At 40.8% G+C, this 19,998-nt stretch overlaps 1 protein-coding gene across 5 annotated transcripts in view; it reads left to right on the forward strand.

Annotated features, from left to right (window-relative positions):
* The window catches only part of CTNNBL1 (catenin beta like 1), a 161,378-nt gene that overhangs the window by 47,940 nt on the left and 93,440 nt on the right, over positions 1 to 19,998 (forward strand). For 4 of the 5 annotated variants that reach the window (XM_038572282.1, XM_038572281.1, XM_038572283.1 and 1 more), the window contains exons 5-7: positions 6,105 to 6,202; positions 14,020 to 14,113; positions 16,816 to 16,907. In XM_038572282.1, the coding sequence (XP_038428210.1) occupies positions 6,105 to 6,202; positions 14,020 to 14,113; positions 16,816 to 16,907 (284 nt within the window). The remainder of the gene's footprint in view (positions 1 to 6,104; positions 6,203 to 14,019; positions 14,114 to 16,815; positions 16,908 to 19,998) is intronic. The other variant, XM_038572285.1, reaches the window with a different exon arrangement.

Genomic DNA, 19,998 nt, shown 5'->3' on the forward strand with positions numbered 1-19,998 from the left:
ACTTTTAGCCATATTTACTCATTTTGCCTAAAGGAACAAGGAAGAATAAAACAAGAGGAAGATAAAACCCCAGGTGGTGGCTTGTCACCCCTTTTACCACCAACAAAAATAATAAATGACCACAGCATCAAATCCATAAGCATCCTATTTTTGTATGTTCTTAGTTTCGTTCTCAACTTGAGTGACAAGTCCGTGGAATCCTTTCTAAAGTACTTGTGGTAGATCACGGCATTTATTGGCTTCCTCCTTTTTGTGATAAGCTCTGTTGGGTCCTCTTGGGGAAAGAAGAAATAATAACTCTAGTCGAGCAAAAACACTCACTTACTTACAAGTTACTTGCTATGTGTGGTAAGTGCCCTTGGAGTATTATGCTCACGAGATGCCATTGGAGTTCTGAGGTGTGAGTCATTTCTGGCTTGGGGGTGATTAGGGAATTGGGCATTGGAGATGGGTAAGCCTTTGATAGATGTGGAGATTAGAGTGTGTTTCAAGTTTATTTTCATGGTCTGTACCTTGGCAATGGAAATTGCCATTTCTTACGTGCTAGAAGCTGATGTGCTCATGTAGTTGGTACAAACTAACCAGGATATCAGGCTCATGACTTTTCTTGAAAACAAAACAAAACCCAAAACATCAAGACTACTGCTTCCCAGGTAGGTACTCTGTTCTTTAAAATACATATACATTGAGTAAACCAAATCGTTCAAAGTCCGCTTTCTCTCCACCTGTTTGTGATTCAGAAAAATGAGGTCTCATTGTAATGGTAGCTTAAGGCATTATTATAGCAGGTTGCATACTAATATGCAGGAGGGAGAAATTTGTTAGTTATAGGGGAGATTATTGGTGCTGATGGAACAGCTTTTTTTTTGTCTGGGATAATTTTAGGTTATTAGAACTATTCTTTTCTAAATTACTGTCTACTTTGCTTAGACTCTAGGAAGCCAGGAAGACCTGCAAAGTTGTCCTGTTGGATTTTGTGAAGAATTACTATGGGAATTGGAAAATAAAGAGCAGACAGGCTTTTTTTAGACCAGCAGGGATCAATTGAATTTGAGCAGTTTGGGTGTGAGAAAGCTAAAGTGGAACAAACTGACTGCAACACACCATCTTGTCCCAGAGGATGTGTACAATAGTCAGGGGTGCCATGTGTTAGACCCCCAGTGTTAATGAGCAGGAATAGGGCTGGGAAGTGTTTGAGCCTCTTAAGGGCTTTCTTCTAATTGGACTGGGAGGGAGTTGGCTATTGCTCCAGTGCATTCCTACAAGCACTAACAAGACTGTGTATCTTGAACTGTTGTTTTGCTGGGAGCTATTCTCATCTTGATATTTCCAGAATCAAAACTACATTGAAAAGAAAGTACTTCTTATTCTCGTTCAGTAGTTTGACATGCCTGATAATCTGTGCTGATAAGTCACCCATTTTTCTGGAGCCATTTAAATATGCTCTGAAGAAAGTCAGGTCAGGTAAAAAGTGCCAAAATGGTAATCTAGGAAAAGGACCTCTTAATGTTGACATTTGATCTTATTTATGAGATTTTGGTGAATTCCATGCACCTGGAAGATAGGGTGGTTTGTAACCTGCTTTGGACATCTCCCCTGTGGCATAATAGTGCCCATTAGAATGTAGTAGGTATTTAATGAATCTTGAATGAGTGCATTTTCTCCCTCATATTAGTTTAATCTAGGAATGGGAGAAAATTAAGAGTCCAGGTTTATTCTAGGTAGCTCTGTGCCAACTATTTTAAAAAGAGAAAAAGACCATTGTGTTTGTGTTTTGAAATACATCTGCATTAATTGAGCCATATCGAATCACTGTCCGAACCTAGGAGTAAAAGAAAAAAGATTAAAACATAACAAAACCCACATTTGTTCCATTAAATTGGGTATAGTCTCTGGATCTAGACTGGTTCATTTTTTTTTTAAGGAATTCTTTTTGAAATGACTTTAAAAAAAAATGCCATCTGCTTATTACATCTTATAACTTTGTTCCTTATGGACACATCTCATTGGAGATTAATGAGATTAATGTTTAGTTTCTGTACCCAAACTCTACGTGGATCATATCCAAAAGCAAATATCTAAAGCCAAAAAGTGGAAGTAAATACCCTCTTTTTCCAAGAGCCTTTGTATTCTGGACCATTTCATGCCCAGCTGGTCTTTTCTACTTCACCTCTTATTACACTAGCTTATTGCCCCAGTAGTGGACAGGTACGGAGGGAGTGTGCGGGGTGGCCTTTCTACTCGACATGACAAAATAGGCTATCAAAAACTGTGTTTTAGTAATTCACAGAGAGACAGGCTCTCTGTTTTCCTATTATACTTGGACGGGAGAGCCTTTTACCTTGTGAAATGAAATTGTAACTACAGTGGAAAAACCTATCACCCATGCCCAGAGTCTGCTTGTGAAGAAATGTTGGATGGGCGGCAGACCATGCTGAATTTTCTCATCAAGATTGAGAGTCTGCCTGTCTATCTTTAGTTTTGGTTCTCATTCCTCTTTCTGGTCTTCAAATGACCCCTGTCTTCTGGGTCATATTACATTATCCAGGAGTTGATAATTAAAATTATGGACTTATTACTGCCTTGCTGAAAGGTTATTTGGTGAAAGTTAGGAATTTATGTAAAATCAGTTAGCAGTAGAATTGATGAGATGTTTACCAGTCATGGTAGCTGATAACTGGTTTCACGTTTGACTTCTCAACTGAGGCAGGAGAATAGGCAAGGAGATAACCATTGGAACATTTTTAGAAATGACTTTCCTTGGTGAAAGTTAGGCATTTATCCTGTCCTATATAAAACCACCACCATTGTCAATTTTTTTTCCTTTTTATAAAAAGTTCGTAGGTTTAATGTGACACATCTGTGAGCATGGTATAAGACTAATCAAAGAAAAATATGATATCTGGCCCATAAGACCTTGGAGGCTGAAAAAGGACTTGATCAATCTGAATGTCTATGGCATAGCCGAAATATAAAATTAGATCTTCCAACCCATGGTGACCCAGAAAGGGAGACCATGCTGTTGTTAGCTTACATTTTAGATTTTAGAGGTTTCAGGAGAAAGTGAAGGCAACAGTGAGGGCTGGGCTTTCTCTGTTCTCTGGGAAGACTTGGCTAACAGTCTTTATTATAAGATACTTTCATGTTTTCTTAGTACTTTGATTTGCTTGGTCTTTGATATTACGTGATGTTATTTATTCCTTCTAGCTACTCAGTGAGATGGGCTGAGCAGAGATCATTGCTACCGTTTTACAGGTGAGGAAACTAAGCTGTAAGGAGTTGAAGGGGCTTGGACAGAATTATACAACTAGTGATAATTTCGGGATAGTTCAGGTCACTAAAGATAGAAAGCAAAGATGAATACGACATGACTCCTGTCCTCTTGTTTGCTCTGACTCTTCATCTGTTGTTCTTTCATATATACCCCACCTGTCTCTTGAGGCTGTTGTTTAATGAACAGTCATCCTATATGAGTTCTTAGTTCTGCATGGCGTATTCAAGGGAGGTAATGATAGTACTCTACATGCCTGATGTTCTTGTCCTACAGACCTCTAACTCTACAGTGGATGGATGGATGGATGGATGGATGGATGGATGGATGGAGAGATGAAATGCCATGCATATAAAATAAGCATATGACTAGATAATAGGATTTTTACACTCTATATGGAAGAACTTTTTAAGAGCATATATTTGGGAGTTTCTTAGATGAGGAGGGTGAGGGGGAGTTTTCAGCATCTTTTTTCTTCCTGAAACTTTTAATAATTCTTGGTAGAAATCTGTGACAGTTCACTATAATTACAATAGAGTCATTAGCTAGAATTTACCTGAACCTAGCCCTGTTTAAACTTGGTATGTATTCCCCTGTGCAGTAATATGAAGTGTAGTGGCTAAAGTATCATTTTTGGAACCAGATGGACCTAACATTCTGCCTTAATATTGCAGTGACCTTTAGCTAAAGTACTTAACCACTTTGAGCTTTTTACCTCTCTGATCTGTAAAATAGGGATCACACGTATCTTATAATGCCCTTGTGTGAATTTGGTAGCACAGTGCTTGGCATAATGATGACTTTTAGACATGGTGGTTATTACAGTGGCGACCACTGCAGTCTTTACTACTAGTTCCTACGAGTCGGGTAGCTCTGGGGCTTCTAGAGGTTAGTTTGGTAGCCAGTTGTTTTTTTTTTTTTTTAATTAATTCAACTTAAGTGTTTTGGTTTACTATATGTCAAATATGATGTGTGGTCTTCTGTGTCACCTGCTTTCTGGTTACTTTGTTAATGAAAACTAGACTAGCACATAAAGGAGTTTTGTCCAAAGTTGTCTTAAGTTTTGTAGCACTCTCGTGTTTTGGGTCAATATCACTTTAAAGAGTGAATGAAGGTGGCACAGAGAGTTTAATTACTTGTGCTTGATGGTCAACTGGTCAGTTACAGATGAATAAAACAAATCTGCTAATATTTTTTCTTTCAGCAAAAAATGTTCATAAAATACCTGGAATGTCAGTTGGCACTGAGCAAGTCCTATCATTCTTATTACTGTGTCCTATATCTTTCCTTTTATTTTTTTCTTTCCAGTTCTAGTGAAACTGCCCTGGTTCTGACCTTGTCTCACTCTGAATTCGGGTACATGGTATCTTTTCCTCCAGACCTGGCTCCCACCCAGCCCTCACAGTTACCTGCTCATCCTGCCTCCCATCTGCCCACCCCCACCCCCTGCACTAGGTGCTTTCATGCAGCCTGCACACAGCTATTAGCTTATTCTTTCAAAATATTATTCTCTTCATGCGGTTCTTTTTTTTTAAGATTTTATTTATTTATTCATGAGAGACAGAGAGAGAGAGAGAGAGAGAGAAGCAGAGGGAGAAGCAGGCTCCGTGCAAGGGGCCCGATGTGGGATCCGATCCCGGGACTCCAGGATCATGTCCTGGGCCAAAGGCAGGTGCTGAGCCACCCAGGGATCCCCTCTTCACATAGTTCTAGTTGTAATTTTCTCTCTTCTCCCCTTTCTTTGTCCTCCCCTCCTTCCCCTGATCCTCTTTGTTCTCTTCTTCATGTACCTTTGTACGTTCCAGTGTCTCTGTGTGGCTTTCTTGCCCCTCTGCCCTCATCCTTTTTAGTTTCCTGTTTTCTGACCAATCTTCTAGCACATCATTCCTGATTTCCAAGTTAGTTTGGTAGCTCCTTTTCTAGGATGTCTATATTCCTCATTTGTTACATGTTGGCAGTTGCCTGTGGTGTGTAATTTTTAAATTTCTCTGATTTTTGAACTTCCTCATTTTGTAGATGAGGAAACTGAGGCCCACATTGAATAAGAATAATGGATTTGCTTTTGTCACCGTCACAGTGCTTTCTTCTCGTAGACATTCAGAAATGCAGGTCGGCAGAGCACGGTATCGGTGTCCGTGTATGTGTTGGGAGAGAGAGAGAGAGGGATTGTGTTTCCAGGGTGAAGAAGGGAAACAGTTTCCAAACATAACTCCTTTGTTCTCTCTTTCATGTTTTCTTTCATATATATTTTCCTCTTTCTATTTTTGCCTAGTGTTTAATTCTCATTGTTCTTCCTTTTATGTCCACAGTAGCTCAGTGTTTAAGGAGAGGGAGCTGGGGCGGGGGGGGGTGGGGTGTTTAGCGCAGTCCAGTGTAAAGCCTTCCCTCTACATCTGAAACTGATTTCGTTGTGCCCTGCTCTCTGCCGACCTCTTGGTGAACACCAGCCATTTCATCTCAGAAATCGTTACTGCCTTCGAAGGTGAACTGTACAGGGTAGTTCAGATTATACTGAGTTCCAAGAATTTAAATTGTGAGGTAGGGTTAAGGGTGTTGGCCTCCAGAGCAATTTATTTGAAATTTATGAAAATGTGGTGAACCTATGGAATAAGTGACCAGGAAAGCAGCATAAGGAAAAAGACTGAATTAGTTAACAACATTGACTGAACACCCACTGTGAGTAGAACCCTGTTGAAGAGATGTTAATAAAACCACAGTGTATTAAAGGTGAATGGTAATAAAATGATTGACAAGGAAACAGGAGGGAAGGAAAGAGTTTGATAAAATGTCAGTAGGGTTTCAATATGTACGTGATACCCTTAACACTTTTCACATGTGTCCATAGCTGTGGTTGATTTGCTTCAGGAATTAACAGATATAGACACCCTTCATGAGAGTGAAGAGGGAGCGGAAGTACTCATCGATGCTCTGGTAAGTTGCACATCCAGGTTGGTTTTGTGGGTATGTGCATCATCCCTGTTGTGTCTGTGAGTGGCAGCAGGTGGGTGTGGGCTCTGTGGTGAGACTGCCCTGAATGAGTGAGAAAGTAGAAATGCAACTTGGGGGGTACTTGATAACTCTGGAACTGTGTAAAGGAAGGAGTTATAGAGGCCTAGCATTTACTAAATATCTACTGTAGGCAGGCTTCTTCTCATTTCTTTTCTTTTTTTTTTTTAAAAAAGATTTTATTTATTTATTCATGAGAGACACACAGAGAAAGAGAGAGGCAGAGACACAGGCAGAAGGAGAAGCAGGCTCCATGCAGGGAACCTGATGTGGGACTCGATCCCGGGACTCCAGGTTCACTCCCTGGGCTGAAGGCAGGTGCTAAGCCGCTGAGCCACTCAGGGCGTCCCCTTTTTCTCATTTCTTTCACTTTATGTGATCCTCACCATATCCTTTCATATAGATATTACCATATCCCCATTTCCAGCTGCGCCACTGAGGCTTGCAAAGGCAAAGACAGTTTGCCCTGGTCACGTAGCTGGGCTTTGAACCTGTCTTCTCCTTGACTCTGTGTTCTCCTAGACTCCATGTTCCTGTTCTGTCCCTAACCATGGTGCTGCTAACCTTTTCACAGATGTTTTTTCTCTCCTCTCCAAGCACCAGTGAATATAGATACCATTATTATTTTACAGATAGGGAATTGGGGAACGTTAAAAGTAAGGACAGATGTTCTAGCTCATCCAGCCAGAGTTGCATCCCCTGCCTGTAGAGACAGGGCCGATGGATTTCTCTGTGCTTTTTTTGTGGAGCCTGGGCAAGGCTTCAGAGTCCTCTAGGCAGCAGCCAGTCAGAAGGAATTTCTGTGTGAGTTAAACATAGAATTTAACTCATCACATGAGGAAACCCAGATACAGAAGGACAGCCCTCCACTGGGTCAATCAGCCAGGCCCTGACACCAGAGCCTGTGTGTTCAGATCCCCACCACACCAGCTTCCCTCTCTAGCCAGTGATTGTAGAAGCCTCCAAGACTGGAAAGGTGCTACAACTGGCCAGTGGTGGAGGGAGTCTGGTCCAGCCTCTTACCCTGATACCCTGATACTTCCTGTGGGGCTCTGTCCACCCAGCATGCTGTCTCCCTCTAGGCTCAGTTAAGTTTCCCTCTGTTATCTTCTACAATCTTGTGTTTTCTTCTAAGAATGTCTGTAAAATCTGGTTTTGATACAGTTTATAGTTTATCAAAGATGGCTGCAGTAGGTTGTATTAGAAGCACCGGGGTGTTTGTTAGGCTATATTCTGGCCCCATCTCAAACCCACTGAATCAGAATGGCTGTGACTGGGGCCCCAAATGATTCTGACACCCCATTGCTGCTCCACCCACCCTCTCCTCACTCTTTCTCTCTCAAGGTCCTTGACACTAGAAATTTTCCATGTGCCATGCTTGTTACTGGTATTTGGTGTGAATGGAAAGGCTGTGAACCCACTGGATATGAAGGACTGTCTCCTACAGAGCATGAGGCTGGAGTCCAGCAGGGCTATTTGTGACTGAGTTTGATGAAAATTTCTATTGCCATTTTTCTTTCAAGCTCCTTCCTAGAGCGAACTGCCACTTTTGTAGAATTCAAGACCTTTATTTTTCCTTTGAACCACTGTGCAGAAAGAAAAGGATGATCTTGGGTTGTCCTTTTGTTTTGAGGAGCATCTGAAGGAAGGCTGTGGCCCTTGCTCCTGCTCTGGGTCCCCACAGTGGCATTTGTGCAGTCTTACCTACTAGAGGTTAATTATAGTGGCCCTGAGTGAGCCTTCCTGCCTGGTCCCTGGGCTGATTTTAATTACCATCCTTTGCCTGTGTGAATAGGGGAGATGAGAGAGAGAGCAGCTAGCCTGGCTGCTGCCTGTAAAACGTACCCAGAAACAGCAATTCACACAAAAGCCCCCTTTGTGTTTTCTGTGTTGCTAAGCCCACCAACAAAAGCTGGATTGTGCAGATTTTATTGTTTGTTTGGAAAGAAACAGTTCATCCTCAGTCTGGGGAGCTGTTAGGTAGCTGCTACACAGGGTTTTCTGTTTGTTTAGGTTTTTTTTTTTATTATCATTTTAAGATTTTGACTCTTAACAGCTTTATACTGATGGGGTTGGTGTGAATCACAATTGAGCGTTCCTAGACTCCTATATATTATTTACTTGTCTGCAGCCAGTCAGAAGCCATCAGTAAATAACAGAGAACAGAACTGGTGGATGGTCTTTCATTTGTTTTTTTTCTCCACCCTTGCGCTGCATTCAGTAGAAGTTTGATAAGTATTCTCATATTACAAGAGTTGAGTTGTCTTTGTAGTTTTAATTTGGGGCCAATATCAGAGGCTTGGAATTGCATGAGCAGAGGCTAGAGGGCACAGAGCAGAATTTATTGTGGTGTGCAGTTTGCAGTTATTGCCTTGGTCTTTTTCGCAGTTGGAAGTCCTAAGCAATAGACTAGCACATTTGTGGGGAGAGAGTGCTGTCCTGGCATTCTTGGGGATCTTTGGGGCTTAAAATTTGGTCTGTATCTACAGTTATTACTTAAGCAAAAGGTGAATATTTGTGCTTTGTAACAAACTGATTTGATAGCCTGGAAAATAGAGTCTTTTCTGAAGAGTAGTAAATGCAAGGGTATACTGCTTTAATGACACTTCTTTGGCATACCTCTCTAAAGAAGTCTTAGGACTTCTTGAGGGTTATGATTAGATTACAGTCATTTCTTACTTACTAGTCCCCAAATTTGCCATGTGCTTGGCAGCCCCATGCCTTTGCATAGACCTGCTTTCAGCATGGCAAGCCTTGCTTCTCCTAGACTACTTGCGATACTCCCACTCTTCTTTTAAAGCCTGACTTAAAGCTTGTCTCTTCTGAGTGTTTTTTAGGCTCATCCCCCGACTGGAGTTTGTGTTCTTTTAGCACTTTATGTGTAATAGCACTTGTCACATTGGCTTAGAGACCATCTATTTATAAGTTAATCTTTTGTGAGATGTGATTCCCATCAAGGGAATGGCCAAATTATCATTTACCAACTGTGTGTCCTTGGGAAAGTTACCTAATCTCTCTGTACTCAGTTTCTTCTTCTGTAGAATGGGGGTACCAGTAGTGCCTATTGCATAACACTGAAGTGAGGAATAAATGAGATATTTAATAAATCTTTAGGACAGTGTCCAACACAGTATAAACGCCAAGTAAATGTTGGCCATTATCTTCATAAGGGTGTTATTATGCCTGGGACATACTAAATACTTAGTAAATGTCAAGTTAAAACAGTTTGTATCATCTACCATGCAGCAAGAGGTTTATGTTTGTTGAGTTCAACAAGCATTTTTTTTTCATTTTCAAAAAATGTTCAAAAAACACTGAATAAATACTCAAAAAATTTTTTGAAGAGAATGGACCTAAATAAGGCATGATAGATATTTGATTAAAAAAAAAAGATGAAATAAGTAATGATACTGCGGGGCAGAATATTAAGAACAGTTGTGAGAGATGAAGCTTCTCTGGAAGTGGGGAAGAAGGAGCAAATCACTTGTGATGGGAAAGAATCAGTAAAGACTGCAGGTACTTTCTGTGGCCTCAAAGGGAAGCTTTAACAGGAGGATGCATGCAGGTGTCCCAGGAGAAGAGGTGGACTCTCTGAGGCTGAGCCATGACATTGGCCATGGTGGCTAGGAGCCACCATTTGGTAAAGAGTTTCACAAAGTGGCTTTGATATGGAGACTCAGGGGTTGCTCTCCATACCCATTCTTGCACTCAATTAACCCTACGTAAACATTCAACTTTGAGGTTCTGTGGTGGTTTGGCTTGGGTTGGTTGGCAATGCATTTGTGCTACTGAGGCACAGGCAATGCATGGGCTGAGCTTGGCAGGTTTGTGGTTGCCCTTAAAGGCATTTATTATGTAAATGTCTGGATCCTATCATTTTTATCCCTTCTCATTTCTTTTAATGTCTTCACCTTCATTTGTATTTGTCCCAAGCAAAATTCATTAGTTCGTTCATTCATTGAATGCTTATTGAGTGCTTTGTATGTTCTACATTCCAGGAATCGGGTATATAGTGGTGAGCAAGAGACAGTCTGCTTTTGTGGAGCTCAAATTCTAGCGTAGGGAGAAGCAGTAAACAGATCAGAAACTAGTTAGTGATTCTCTGTTACATAAAGGATTAAAATACAGTGATGTGATGTATGGTGACTGGGAAGTCACATTAGATTTGACAGTCAGGGAAGGCCTGAGCTCGGCATGACAAGAGGAAACCAGCCATTCAGAATGACTGAGGGCGAGATGGGACAAGTGCAAAGGACCTAAGGCAGGAATGAGCTTGACAGATTCAAGGAACAGAAAAATTGTCTGAGCACAGACAGCTTGGGGGAGGGGAGAGAGCATGGCCAGGGTTAGGTTGCTCAGGGTTTTGTAGGCCTTGGTAGGAAGTTGGAGTGGAATTGCCAGTATGAAGGAGAGTAACTGGAGTATCTTGAGCAAGGGAGTAGTAACATAGTCTGGCCTAACTTTTTAGGAAGACCATTCTTGGCAGCTGTGTGGATAATGAATTGGAGGAGCAACAGGGGAAGCTAAAATATTTCTAGATAAATGACAGCAGGAATGAAGTTTTGCGTTCTGACCATATTGCCGTATGTATCCTCAAAACTTACTGGGTGATCAAGATTCAGTGGATATGGAAAGTTTTTTCCTAGTTTTTCAAATATGAAATTTCCAGAACTCATAGCAGGTAGAAAATTTTACTCCACACTCTTTAAGAAAGGTTATTGGCAGATTGTACAAGATAGAAAAAGAATCCTTCGAACCTTCTCATCTGTCCTTTTTAAAAGTTTCCTCCTTTTCTCTTTATTCTTCCCTGGTCAAGTGGAAAAGGATATCTGAACATGCCCTTGAACTTGGTCTCAGTAGGACCTGCCAGAATATTGTTTAGGAGACCTGCTAACAAGCTGAAGTATCCAGTGACTTACCAGAAGACATCAGGCTTCAGACAGTCATGATTTCCAAGGCCAGGGTTGCTCTGGCTGATGCTCTGGTCCCTGACCAGGATTTGTTTTGGTTTCAGGCTTAGTCACAGATCCAAAACATTGGCATGAAGGTGGTAGACCCAAGGGGCTAGGGGGTTAACACAGAATGTTACTTTGTGCTCCTACTAGGTGATATCCAGAGCTATGCATAATACAAATATTTTCCCAAGAGTTTTCTGAGCTGAATGTATTTTGACTGCTTTGACCCTCCTAAAATTAGATAAAATTGCATTTAACCCAGCTAAACATAAAGTTTCACATTTTGCAAGCTTGAAAAAGCTGTCTGTTAGAAGTTAGATTTCCGTGGCAAGGAAAAAGATATTCCTTCAGCCAAAGACCCATTCAGTTCTGGGATTTGAATGCGTTGTGTACTGCCACTGTCCTCCCCCCACCCCCACCCCCCCCCCACCATTTTCCAGACAGCAGAGATGGGAAACGTTAACTAAGAATCAAGGAAAGAGGGGAAAATAATGCAGATAAAGCAGTAATAAGCAATTGAAATGAGTGAGGCAGTTTGTAGAACCAACAAGCAGTGTGATACCCAGTGGATTTGCAGTGTCTGCTGCTTTAGGATTCAGGGAGATTATAAGTCAATCAGGGTGATTTAGGGAAAAACAAACTGTGACATGGTTCATATTTTCCCCCCAGATGTTTTTCTGTTTCCTCTCACATCCTCAAATTGTCCAATTAATTAAGGAAAACATTGCGGTGGATTTCTTCAGTGAAGCTTTTGCTGGCTGTGAGATTTGAGAGCGAGATTATGTATCTCCTTGGAATAAGAGGGGAAAACAGCTCATTCTTGTATTTATGGGCACCCTCAATTCTGGCATCAGTACCCTCTCAAATCTGCAGCTAGTGTCTTGCTTTGTTCTTCACACCATAAACGGCAGAGCCTAGAAATTACCTCATGTATGATTCAGGTTTGCATATTAGTCAATAATTTCAGTTTTTTCTCCTTGATAGATGCTTCTTTTAAGTATCACCAATAAAGAATAAAGGGGTCTTATTTCAAGATCTGTCCCTCTTGCCATTGTTCTGTTCTCGGGCTCGGTTTGAATTGTGTTGTAGGGTGTCTTATATGTAAGTGCTCCGGCAGTGTCAGTCGAATGAGATGTTTCCTTCTCTCTCCTTTGTTTTCCCCTCCCCAAAGTAACAGGATCTGATTGGAAAAAATAGGCGCTTAGAGCCAATCACTACTGCCACAACATTTGTGACTTTGGCCAAGCTAGTTAACCTCTCTGGACCTTTGTTTACTCATCTTTAAAAGCTGTGAGGATTACATGAGAGTAGATAGAACAGTTTTTATAAAAGACCTGATTGCATTTACACGAAGTAAGTGTCAGTTTGTTTGAATTTAGCAAAATGACTGTCTGTCACGTACTGTAGCCTTGTACTACCCTTGGAAAAGTATGCCAGGATGAACAAGGGTTTGGTGACTTCCTTCAAAGGACTGGAGTTTTTCTTGGTCTGTGGCAGGTGCAAATAGTGAATGATCAGATGTCAGAAAGGGTCGAGAACTATATTCAAACTCTCTACTTAATGTTTAATCTAGACCCAGGGTAAGGCATGCCACATAATTTTATTTAATCTTTATAATTTATTCCCATTTCCTCAGTGAGGCAGTCAGAGAGGATATACCACAGACACACAGCAGGTGTTATGTTCCTGTACAGGTTCTTGACTGGCTCCTGATGAGAAGTCATTACCAGGTGGATAATCACTGTAGTGTTTCCTTAGTTACCTTCCTAGGTTTGCATCAGGGTTACCCAAAGGGCAGTCTCCCTAAGAGTACAAACTGTGCACAGAGGGAAGCGTGAAGTAGTAAAAGGGTTCTTTCACCAAAGAAAGAAGCTTGTTTTTTGCTTTTGCTGCCACTGCTCAGTAGCCATTTGGTCTTGGCTAAACCGTTAATCTCTGAATATCGGCTCTGTGATGTGGCTACTGAGAGTTTTCTATAAGGTTGTGTGAATCAAATTAAAGAGATTTAATTGCTGTTCTGTGCATTAAATGTAATACAAATGTCAGGCATTTTATTATGTTAATACTCTTCTCAAGAAGGAATTAGAAATTCATCAGAAGTAATAGTTTCATAATAGCTTAGTATAGAATGTTAGGAATGTTTTGAGTTTAACCCTAAATTTTGAGGTCTGTGTAAAGTATGGTGAGTAAACTTCCCAGCTTTTGACTGGAACAAACTTTTTTTTTTTTTAAGATTTTTATTTATTTATTTATTCATGAGAGAGAGAGAGAGACAGGCAGAGGGAGAAGCAGGCTCCATGTAGGGAGCCCAACATTATGGGACTCGATCCTGGGTCTCCAGGATCAAGCCCTGGGCTGAAGGAGGCGCTAAACCTCTGAGCCACTCAGGCTCCCCTGGAACAAACTATTGACCTGATTTCAGATGGTACTTTCCAGGGTGTTTGTTTCAGTACCACAGAGAAGTAGAAAGAGTGCTAAACTTGATTTTCAAAGGCCTGGGTTCAAGTGCTAGTGCTAGCACTCACTAACTTTGTAACCTTGAATTTTACTTTGTCTCCTTAAGCTTAGATTTACTCATCATAAGTTAGGGATAATGAAGCCTGCCCTTTCTTTACCTTGGAGTCACTTCAAGACTCCAAGAGATAATGGGATGAGAGAGCACACTGTAGAACCATGGGTGGTCAGTTATTTTGTTCATGCAGGTGAGCAGAGTATGGGAATGGGAGCATTTGAGAGACTGTTTTGTGACATGTATCCCTTTCTCCTTTTGCTTCTCTGTTGCTGAAGGTGGATGGGCAAGTGGTGGCCCTGCTTGTGCAGAATCTGGAGCGCCTGGATGAGTCTGTGAAAGAAGAGGCGGATGGTGTCCATAATACTCTAGGTGAGGGGCAGGGCGACCAGTGATCCTGAAACCGTCTTGTTTGTTTTGGGGCTTTGTGCTCATTTCTTTCTTCCTTCATAATAGAATCAACAGTAGTGGTATTTTCTTTCCTTCTGCTCCCAGACTGCTTTTCCAAAAATGAAGACCCTTGTGTAAATTTCATATAACTGCAGGTTTGGTTTGGTTTGGCTTGCAGTAATAAAATTGGAAGTCCATTAAGTAGATAACTTCCTGGACAAAAACACTTCTGTTAGCAGGCCTTTGCCTCCAAATGTTAGAGTCATGCCTATGCAGGGTGATTTTTTTTTTTTAAGCTTTAGAAAGTGTGTATTTTATAATTTTTAATCCCCCTATATTGGTTTTTCTTCCTTCTTTCCTTCAGTGGGACTACAAACTTTGGCACAGTGGAGTACCCTTATAAGATAGTTTATTTTAAAAAGAGTTAAGTGTTTCTTTGTCTTATGTGTAGTTTGCCATGTAACCAGAGTTGAAGTATTATTGTTAACTTGGATGCACCTTCATCATATGTTAATTTAAGTGGATTTCTTTGCAGTATTTCCCTTCTTCCTCCTTGAATCTCCCAGGTCTTTTTCCTTGCAAAGTTGCCAAACCATTAGCCTATTTAAAATTATGCTTTTGGGTAGTCCTCTTTAACACTGGTCATTGTCTTATTAAAAAAAAAAAAAGAAAAAAAAAAAAAAAAAAAACCAAAGGTGACATATCTTAAACAGAGCTTGAGAAATGAATGAGGCCCAGCTGAAGCAGAAATTTTGATTAGATTAGATTTTCCTCTCAGCTCTTTTGTCTACCACAGATTTCTCTTGTTTTATACTCTCTTCTGTGACCATTGTCATAAAGAAGAGGGAAGACATAGCACCAAGGGACTAAGAGAAGAGAGAACACAACAATCTGTAACTTGGGGGTTGGCTTCAGTCTAGAGCTAGAATTTGGCATTACCATCTGTTAGCCTAATGCTGGATTTTGCTGAATAGAAACTTTATCAAAAGTCTTAACTGACTTAATAAAAAGGGCCTGGTATAATGAAAACAGCACCAGGCTGGCAGGCTTTAGAGATCTGTCTAGTTTCAAATTGGTCACCTACCATCAGCTCAGGAGGTTCATCCCTCTCTCATTTATTGAATGCCTCCTATTTGTGAGGCCCTGTGCTGGATGCTGGGGTACATTAAAGATGAATTAAGCATGATGTTACTTCCTAAGAAGCAGACTGATGGGAAGTCTTAAACAGAAAGGAAAGATAATACAGAATGACAAATGGTATAATAGGAGTCAGTGGACAGCAGTATGGAAGTGAGGAAGGGTCTTTAAAGGTAGCTGATTGGGGCTGAATGTGAAGACAGGTATGTTTTGACAGAGAAATGTGAGAAGGACCCTTGGATGGGAGAGAGTTACAATTGCAAAGCTGTTCATGGGCATGGGCTTGAGAAAAGAGTAGGTATGTATTGTGGCAATAGGAGGTAGCAGTAGTGGAAGATGGGACCTGAGGCATGAGTTTGCCCAGATTGTGGAAGACAATCTTGTAAACCAAGGCAGGATGATTGGATTCAACTCTAAAGAGCAACAGGAAGCCATCTACAGTGTAAGCAGAAGAATAAGGGCATAAGAGATTAAAATGAATGAATTGATTTTGCTGGAAAATGTGAGAAAGTAACTTAGGGTGTTGTGGTGGTCCTCAGCTCTCAGGGGTCTCATTGCTACTCTGCTAACATAGATTTGTATTCCACTACCTGAGAGGGCTGCCCACTGAGTCTTTTAACTTGCCACTGGCTGACACGGGCAGAGGAGTGAGGAAGAACCTAAGACATACGGTGATTTCTTTAGCTCTTTCTCCTTCAAAACTCAGACCTGATGTGTTCTGGGCATTGGCCTTAGAGAATTTAGAACTAACCCTATCTCCTTTATAATAGTAACATATCCTGGGATGGGGAGCTGAAGGGGCCCCAACGGAAATGAAAGCATAGGATGTGTTAGAATGGAACAATAGGGGTTTTTAAAAAAATGTTCCCTTTTTAAATATTGTGGTCATGTAATAACTTTTTTTCCTTTGGCCTCCTAAGTTTTAATTTTTCTATTAAGCAGCAATTTGGCTGTTGTAGGAGATAGCAGGACCAATTATATTTGCTTCCGAGTACCTGACAGTTACCTCTGCCAGCATGGCCTTTCCCCTCTGTGCACATTATTTTGTTCAATTAAGAAGATCATGCTTGCTTCTCTTGTAATATCCAGAGAAAGAGAACTGAAAATGAATGAATCAGAAAGGGAAGAGACTGAATTCACCATCCCCTGATTTTTTTCCCTAAGGCTTCATGCCCAGTCCCCTGTGTCTTTGGTTACAGGTCCCTGGGACTACAGTACAATGAGGACTAAGAATGCCTTCCTAGGCAAATAGCCACCTTTCTGTGTGTTCTGCTCTAGTGTGGTTCCCTATTAGCACAGAACATCTATCACTTACTCCTTTTGTGAATTTCATCATTTTCAGTTATGAGTTTTAGTTGCAATGTTACTTGAATTAAAAATAAACCATAGAATCTCCCTGGTTAATCTAATAATGACAATACAGCATCTGGCTAGGAGGAATACTGGAAGTCAGAGGAATATGGGGCTTGTCCTGGGAAAGGAAACAAGCTTGTTGCAGATGGAAACAAAATTGCCCTCCCAAATGACTGGCGTCTGTCTCCTTTCAGCTATTGTGGAAAACATGGCAGAGTTCCGACCTGAGATGTGTACTGAGGCTGCCCAGCAGGGTCTTCTGCAGTGGCTATTGAAGAGGCTGAAGGTCAGTTTGGCATTGTGGGACCCTAGCTCACATTGTTCTTTGCTCTGGGCCTGGCTGAAGCTGGGTCACTGGCACAGATGTTTGTCCTTTTTTGCTTTGGGATCTAGTTTGGGAATCTTTCAGACAATCTTTCTCTTGTCTCTTTCTTGCTTCTTCGTTTTGTTTTGTTTTGTTTTGTTTTTGTTTTTTTAAAGAAGAGGCTTTAAAGTACCCTTTAGGGGCACCTGGATGCCTCAGGGGTTGCTCATCTGCCTTTGGCTCAGGTTGTGATCCCAGAGTCCTGGGATCCAGTCTCGCATCAGGCTCCCCGCAGGGAGTCTGCTTCTCCCTCTGCCTAGGTCTCTGCCTCTCTGTTCTCTCATGAATAAATAAATAAAACCCTTTAAAAAAAAGTAGCCTTCAATATCTCTGAAAATATTATAAACATTTTTAAATACGAATTCATGTGGTACAGAAGGTTTAAAACTGAAAGTAAAAGCTCCCCTCAGTAGATTCCTTCTAATTCCATCTGCCAGAGGCAGCCACTATTAGCAATATTTTACCTGTTCTTCAAGAAGTTTTCTGTGTATCTGGGAGTGTGTGTGTTTCACAAACAGAATTATATAGTATTTTATTTTGCAAGTTGGTTTTTTTCACTGAACTAAGAGCTGCCTAATATTCTTTTTTTTTTTTTTTTTTAAAGATTTTATTTATTTATTCATGAGAGACACAGAGAGAGAGGCAGAGACCTGGGCAGAGGGAGAAGCAGGCTCCCTGCGGGGAGCTTGATGTGGTACTCAATCCCAGGACCCTGGGATCATGCCCTGAGCTGAAGGTAGCTGCTCAACCACTGAGCCACTCAAGTGTCCCAGTACTCTGTTTTATGCACATATCAAAATTAATTTAACCATTCCCCTTTTTATAACACTTTTTCATTGTTGCATAATAATTTTCCACTGTTGTAAGAAGTACTACAGTGAATATTCATATACACATTTTTCCTTGCATACTTCTGTTAGTTTTTCTGTAGGATAAACTCCTAGAAGTAGAATTGATAGATTGGAGGATACACACATTAATATTTTTGGTGAGTTGTCCTGCATAAAAGCTGCCCCACTGATTTCAGGGTATCTGTTTCCCCTAGCAACATTTGATACTATCAGACTTAAAATTTTGTTAATCTGCTAAATGAAAACAGATTTGATTTTATTTTGGAATTTTAAAATCAGGGAAAGAATATTGGCTACCGCTTGTTTGTTAGCTACTCATCTCTTTTAGTTTACTATTTATAGCCTTTGTTCATATTTATATTTCTTTTAGATTATTTATTCTCTCTTCTTCGTATAGATCTTTTGCTGTCTTTTTAACAATTAGTGCTGTCCCATAGAGTAAATGAGAAATGAGAGAGGCAAGAGCTTCTCTTAAAAGAGTAGTTTTAGGGGCACCTGGGTGGCTCAGTGGTTGAGCATCTGCCTTCGGCTCAGGTTGTGATCCTGGAATCGAGTTCCATATCGGGCTCCTCATAGGGAGCCTGCTTCTCCCTCGGCCTATATCTCTGCCTCTCTCTGTGTCTCTCATGAATAAATAAATAAAAATCTTTAAAAAAAAAAAAAAAAAGAGTAGTTTTAATCACAGGTGTGATGGAAGGCAGTTTGGGACTGCTTATATGCTACTGAATTGGTCCTCAGGCAAGCAAGTATCCCCAGCTTTTCTGTGAGAAGGAGGCATTTTACAGCTAGAAGTATTCATGGCCTTGCTATGCTTCACAGCCTTACAGAGATCCAGAAAGTCTGAGGTATGTCAGGTCAGATTACCCTCTACTGTCTGGCAGGGCCCAAGAAGAATGTTCTGCCTAAGATAGCATATGCCTCACAATTACTCTTCTTTCTGACAATTGAATTCTTCCATAGTCCTACTTATTTAACCATTTGTTTTCATGAAATCTATAACAGACTTCTACAGCTTGACTTGATATTCAGCTGATACTACCGTCAGTGGATATGGGCACATGTGCCTTACAGAGTATAAACTTAGTGCATAGTTCAGTAGATTACAACTCCTTTTCTCTCTCTCTCTCTCTCGCTCTCTCTCTCACACACACACACACACACACACACACTCTCCTACCTTTTAGGAAAAAAAAATCAGGTCTGATTAATTCATGCAGTGTCATCTTTGGAACTTCTTTTGACCTCCTCTCATGGGTCTTGATGTCCTTTGGTTTTAGGACTAGACTTGTTTCCCCATGTAGTTCTCAGTTTCTTTCCTCAACATTCAACACGTTTTTATTCTCCAAAGCCTTAAAACATTTTGGGAGTGAGGAGTGGAGGAGAGGAAAGTCCAACACAGAGTTGAGGGGACAGGATAGACGGCAGGGACCTGAGTTGTTGCTGGGGTGGCCATAGGTGAGAGGTCCAACCTTAAAATACACAAAACAATCCAATAGCTCTTGTCTCTGAAGTCAAGACCAATTTCTTTAAGTTCCTTGAGAGTTCCTTCATTTGCTTCAGGGATCCGTCATTAAACCAGGATGTCAGGCCGCCTCTGCCCTTTGAAAGGTGTTGAAACTTGCCAGTCTTTTTTTGAAATGGTAACAGGAAGGGAAATTGAGACCTTTGGGGGTTTTCCTTGGATTCCATTACCCTAATGAGAGTAATAAAGAGTCCCACTCAATAGTCTAGCAAGCCAGTGATTCTTGCCTTTTAGGCACAGTGTTAATGTAATCCTCAGGGCATAAATAGCCATGTTGCTCTCTCTAAAACAGTTTTTTGAGGTTTCGGGGTATCTAAACATTAAAATGCTATTAGGTTATTTTACTAGTAAGCAAATGCCCTTAGAAAAATCCTGTCTGCCCAGAACATTAATGAGAATCCTGCTTAAGGGTGAAGCCAGCAAGAAGGTATGTTTTTAAAAATAATGCCTTGTGCTTTTTTCTCATAATCTGGGAAAGTGCTTGTTATAATTTTCACTATCATAAACATACTGAATTTGAGTGCTGGATCTCTAAAAAAATACAGATTTCCAGACACATTGTCTCAGTCTCTGTCTTTGGTATATTTTAGAGAAGTTCCACCTATGATTCTAATGGACAGCCTTCACTAATACCCTCTGC

Source organism: Canis lupus, chromosome 24 (assembly GCF_011100685.1).
Source record: "Canis lupus familiaris isolate Mischka breed German Shepherd chromosome 24, alternate assembly UU_Cfam_GSD_1.0, whole genome shotgun sequence".
NCBI classification, from domain to species: domain Eukaryota; kingdom Metazoa; phylum Chordata; class Mammalia; order Carnivora; family Canidae; genus Canis; species Canis lupus.